Here is a 4,753-nt window from a genome sequence, read left to right on the forward strand (position 1 = left end):
GTGAACGGTATATTGGGCGCGAAAAAGCAAACATGTATATCTTAACCTTTGGGCTTACTTACTTAACGTCCACGTATGCAACGCTGTTAACTAAATGTTAGTCATTTGGACTGTAGGACAACATTGATCCGATTTAGAAACGTTTGGAATACAAATAAGACGTTTAAAACGTTAAGGACAAATTTCAAACTTACCCCAAACGTTAGAGACATAAATAATACTTTACTCTATAATTAATTTAAAATAACGGTTGGCGTTTGGGGAGGACAATTGGCAAATTGGCATGGGAGGTGTAGCAGATAAATTAGAGCTGTGATTGATCGATTGAACTCGGAAGCGAAATGGAAACGGGAAAGAGAGTGGTCATCATCGGAGGTGGCGTTGCTGGTTCCCTCCTCGCTAAATCCATCCAATTCCATGCCTATGTCACTCTCATTGATCCGTACATTCTTGCTTCCAACTTTTTCTGATTCCTTTTCTTACTTGTTTTTTTCTCTCCCTTTAATTATGTTTCTTCAGATTTTAGCTAAGTGCTGCACTAGTTCCTTCCTTTAATCGCATTTGATTCTTAAGGTTTTTTAGGTTTATGCAAGAGAGACCGGGGTTTAGCGGTTTTACAATGTGTGCTTTTTCTTTTTCATTTTTTGTCCTTTTAGGTCAAGTTTGGTTTAGTATCGAAAGATCAGAAATTTCAAATCAGTGAATCAAGTTGGTCCTCATTGATGTCACGTGTTATCATCGAACTAAGTGTTCTTCTTATGACACAAAATGCAGTGATGATGAGACACAAGACATGGGGAAAGGAATTGTTCCCTTTGGTTTCAATTTTGTATGGACAGAATATAGGAAAAAAATGTATCTTCTTCCAATGTCTTTGTAATTCATTCCTAGAAGAACTTCCCGGATTGTAAAGTTTCAAGTTTGATGTTGATAGATGATACTAATTAGGGTGTTGTTATTGTTGTTGCAATATGGTTGAATTGGGCTTTACATGCGCATTGTGACATTGTAGTTTTTGTTGCTGTTATTTTGTCATGAATTGAGTGCAATTGAATTGAATCCAGGAAGGAGTATTTTGAGATTCCATGGGCATGCTTGAGGGCAATAGTTGAGCCACCCTTTGCGGAGAGGACGTTGATCAACCATGCAGAGTACCTCACCAATGCCAAAATTATTGTATCCAGTGCTGTCAATGTGACTGACACGAAAGTGTTTACTGCCGATGGCCACCAGATTGTCTATGACTATCTTGTTATTGCCACTGGCCATTCAGATCCTGTCCCTAAGTCGAGGACTGAAAGACTTAACGAGTACACAAAAGGTAAATTTTTGAACTATATATCTTTATCAAGAAGTTATGCACTTAAAACTGAGTCTACATCTACGACAAACATCATGTTTCTAGGCTACTGTCTTTGGATTAACTACAAGGGGTTTATTGTGTGATATGAATAAATGATAAACAAATGAACAAAAGGAACATGGTGGAACTCTGTTACAGGATTATAGGTCATTTTGCCTTGTGTGAATGTTCTTGTAGAATGGGTTTTAACCATGTGATGATTCATTGATTTGGTGTAGCTAGTGGTTGATTTATGAAGTTCCTTTACTCTGGCAGAAAATGAGAAGATAAAATCTGCTCGCTCCATTCTGATTGTTGGAGGAGGTCCCACTGGTGTGGAACTTGCAGGGGAGATAGCAGTTGATTTTCCGGATAAGAAGCTTACGCTAGTGCATAAGGGAACAAGGCTAATGGAATTTATAGGGGCAAAAGCTTCTGATAAGGCTCTCAAATGGTTGAAATCGAAGAATGTCGAGGTAAAACTTGAGCAATCAGTTGATCTGAACTCTGCTGTGGATGGAGGACAACACAGGATTTATCAAACTTCTCTCGGAGAGACCATTGAGGCAGATTGTCATTTCTTATGCATAGGGAAACCGCTTGCTACAGCATGGCTTAGGGAAACTGTGTTGAAAAATGACTTGGATCATCAAGGAAGGATTAAGGTAGATGAACATCTGAGAGTGAAGGGTCAGGACAACATTTTTGCAATCGGGGATATTACAGATGTTCCGGTAAGCGCTTACCTTACCAAAGTTTTACATATATTCTAAATCACACGCTAAGATAACAAACACAACAATTTACTTATTCTTACTCTTTCTTTTCCTTTTCCTTTTCATGTTCTGTATTCATCTTTAAGTTAGGATGAGATATCATACTTTATTGCCAGAATTTTCTCTAGTGTTGAAGACTTGAAGTTCTTCTACTAGTAACTAAAATTAATGTATTGATGTACACCAAGCATACTGTTTACATTGAATTTTGAAAAGGGACATCTTTGCATACCTATAGATTTATGTGATTGTGCACTTGTGTTACTTTAGGTAAGAGTCTCTTTGATTTTGTCCCAAGTAAATTACTTCTGTTGCTGAAGATATGCGGCATTTTTTATTTCACTACAAGTCAATCTGATAGGAAGTTCATTAATGTCCATCTTACAACAGGAAATCAAGCAGGGGTTTTTGGCACATAAGCAGGCCGAAATGGTAGCAAAGAACTTGAAGCTAACAATGGAGGCAGGAACAGAATGTATGAATAGGATGGACACTTACAAGCCGCATTCGGCATTGGCAATCGTCTCACTTGGGCGGAAAGAAGCGGTGGCACAACTTCCCTTCATGACAATGAGTGGAAGAATCCCTGGCATTATCAAGTCTGGAGACTTATTTGTAGGTAAAACAAGAAAACAGATGGGACTCAATCCTTAAAATAATGGTTCTTCATGTTATATGAACATGCTGTGTGTACAAAATCAATATACATATTTTCAGTTTGTAATTTCCTCAATAGAAAATAAGAATTTATTTGTACCATATTGTACCAAATATTTATACAAACAATGTTTAACTTTCATGAGATGTATAATTATGTAAGTTGGAAGCAGGATATGGATTTTACTATTTAATTGTTGTATCATTGACAAAACTATATGTTTGAATAGAATTGATTGCATGATTATTATTTGATGTATCTCTCCCACCTAACTGGTAAAGGAGTTAATTTGTTTTTTGTTTGTATTAGTTGATTTTGTGTTCAAAATATTTATATCTTATATGCTCTTCTTACATATCTCAATTTCTTTTCTGCATAATTTGGGTGGGAATTCAGTCATGTTTGTCTCATCTTACTTGCTTATGTCACAAACCTAACCAAACTTCATATTAATAGTGGGATGTGTACCCTTTTTTTTTTTAATGGATTTTCTATGTTCCATGTTCCATTTGTTTATCAATTTGATTGATGAATTCTAACTTGGCGTGGAGGATTCAATCTGCTATATTGAATATTTGAATTAGAGATATTTAGAAAAAAGAAAGAAAAGGGAATCTATTGATTATAATAACATATGATACATTAGTTAGAGGGAAAAACGTTGAGAATTTTTTATTCGTTTGTATTTTTAAGGTTATGGACTTCAGGTATTTATAGTTTTTACCTCTCACTTTTATCAACTATCGGTTCAAGCTTGCCCTATATATATTTTTTCTTTTATTTTCTTGATTTCATTTTTTATAATATAAAATTCAGAAAATAAAGAATATTGGAGATGAAACTAAACAGACCTGCTGTCTGGTTCTAGAAGAATCTGGAAAGCTCTTAGGAACAAAAGATTTCATAAAGCTCTTTGTCACTAATATTATGCCGGACATTTGGTTACAGCTAACATTTTCATGATGACCCTTCAACGTTTTACATTTGGTTACAGCTAAGAAACTTAGATTATCAACAAACAAAGAATTAGAATAAACATTTAAACATATATTCCTTTGATTACAGCTAAGAAACTAAGATAATCAATAACAGAACAAAGACTTAGAATAAACAAACTAGCTTTGATCCTGTAGTTACTAGTTCACAAATGAATATTTATACCGCAAAAAGAGAGAGAATTTTACTACATGATTTGGAGGATAGAGGTAAAAAATAATAACAATAATAAAAGTGACAAAGGGATAAGATTCATAATAAAACCAATTACAACCTATCTAGTTGAAAATTGTAATGGCCTCATGGAGGAGAAAAGTCAATTTTCCACGTTATTATTAGTAGTCAAATGCTAATGAAAGTGATGGATTATAATCTTATCCTAAATAAATTGGATATAGACCAAACCAAATAAAATAATTCTGAGTTTGAAATAGGATATTAACAAGTGGGAAATGAATTATTTCTTTCATGCTTACTTATGGAGATATTCCTTTTCTTTTTCTTTCCAAAGAAGTTTTCTGTTCTACTAAGATGATCCTAGAATCTTGACGCCAGCATGCGATCACAATTATATATATATAATTATTATCTTAATATTATTAATAATTGAAAACGAATGATTATAAGAGAACACGTATTGAATAGTTTCAAAGGCATGTTAGTTTATCTTTTCACATCGGATCATGCCACATTTTAGGTCCCATTAGAAAGAAAAAAACTTAATGTTTGAAAATTAAACCAGCCAATTGGTTTAGGAAAAACCAGAGGCTTAGAGATTTAAATTTTCTTTTGAGGTTTAACAATTTAATTAATATAATAAAATAATATCTTTATGTATAAAATATACATCTTTAAAGAAAATATTTTTAATCAACTTATCATGTTAATAGTTACTATTCAAATAATTTAAGAGAGAAAAAATATCATATGTAATATGATTTGATTATAATATTTTTTCGTATAAGAATTCTTATATAACAA

The 4,753-nt window shown here is 33.4% G+C and overlaps 1 protein-coding gene across 1 annotated transcript; it reads left to right on the forward strand.

The window, feature by feature from the left end:
- On the forward strand, window positions 247-2,980 carry LOC107629780 (apoptosis-inducing factor homolog A). Its single transcript, XM_016332667.2, has 4 exons — window positions 247-442; window positions 1,065-1,321; window positions 1,619-2,076; window positions 2,509-2,980. Exons 1-4 carry the CDS (start codon window positions 342-344, stop codon window positions 2,770-2,772), a joined length of 1,080 nt encoding a protein of 359 aa, XP_016188153.1. The 5' UTR covers window positions 247-341; the 3' UTR covers window positions 2,773-2,980.

The sequence above is a fragment of the Arachis ipaensis genome, chromosome B03, assembly GCF_000816755.2.
Source record: "Arachis ipaensis cultivar K30076 chromosome B03, Araip1.1, whole genome shotgun sequence".
Classification (NCBI taxonomy): Eukaryota; Viridiplantae; Streptophyta; class Magnoliopsida; order Fabales; family Fabaceae; genus Arachis; species Arachis ipaensis.

Coding starts and splice junctions, on each gene's coding strand:
- LOC107629780 (XM_016332667.2), top strand. CDS start 342: ATGGAAACGGGAAAGAGAGTGGTCATCATCGGAGGTGGCGTTGCTGGT. Junction 1,322..1,618: donor ACTTAACGAGTACACAAAAG/GTAAATTTTTGA, acceptor TTACTCTGGCAG/AAAATGAGAAGATAAAATCT. Junction 2,077..2,508: donor GGGATATTACAGATGTTCCG/GTAAGCGCTTAC, acceptor ATCTTACAACAG/GAAATCAAGCAGGGGTTTTT.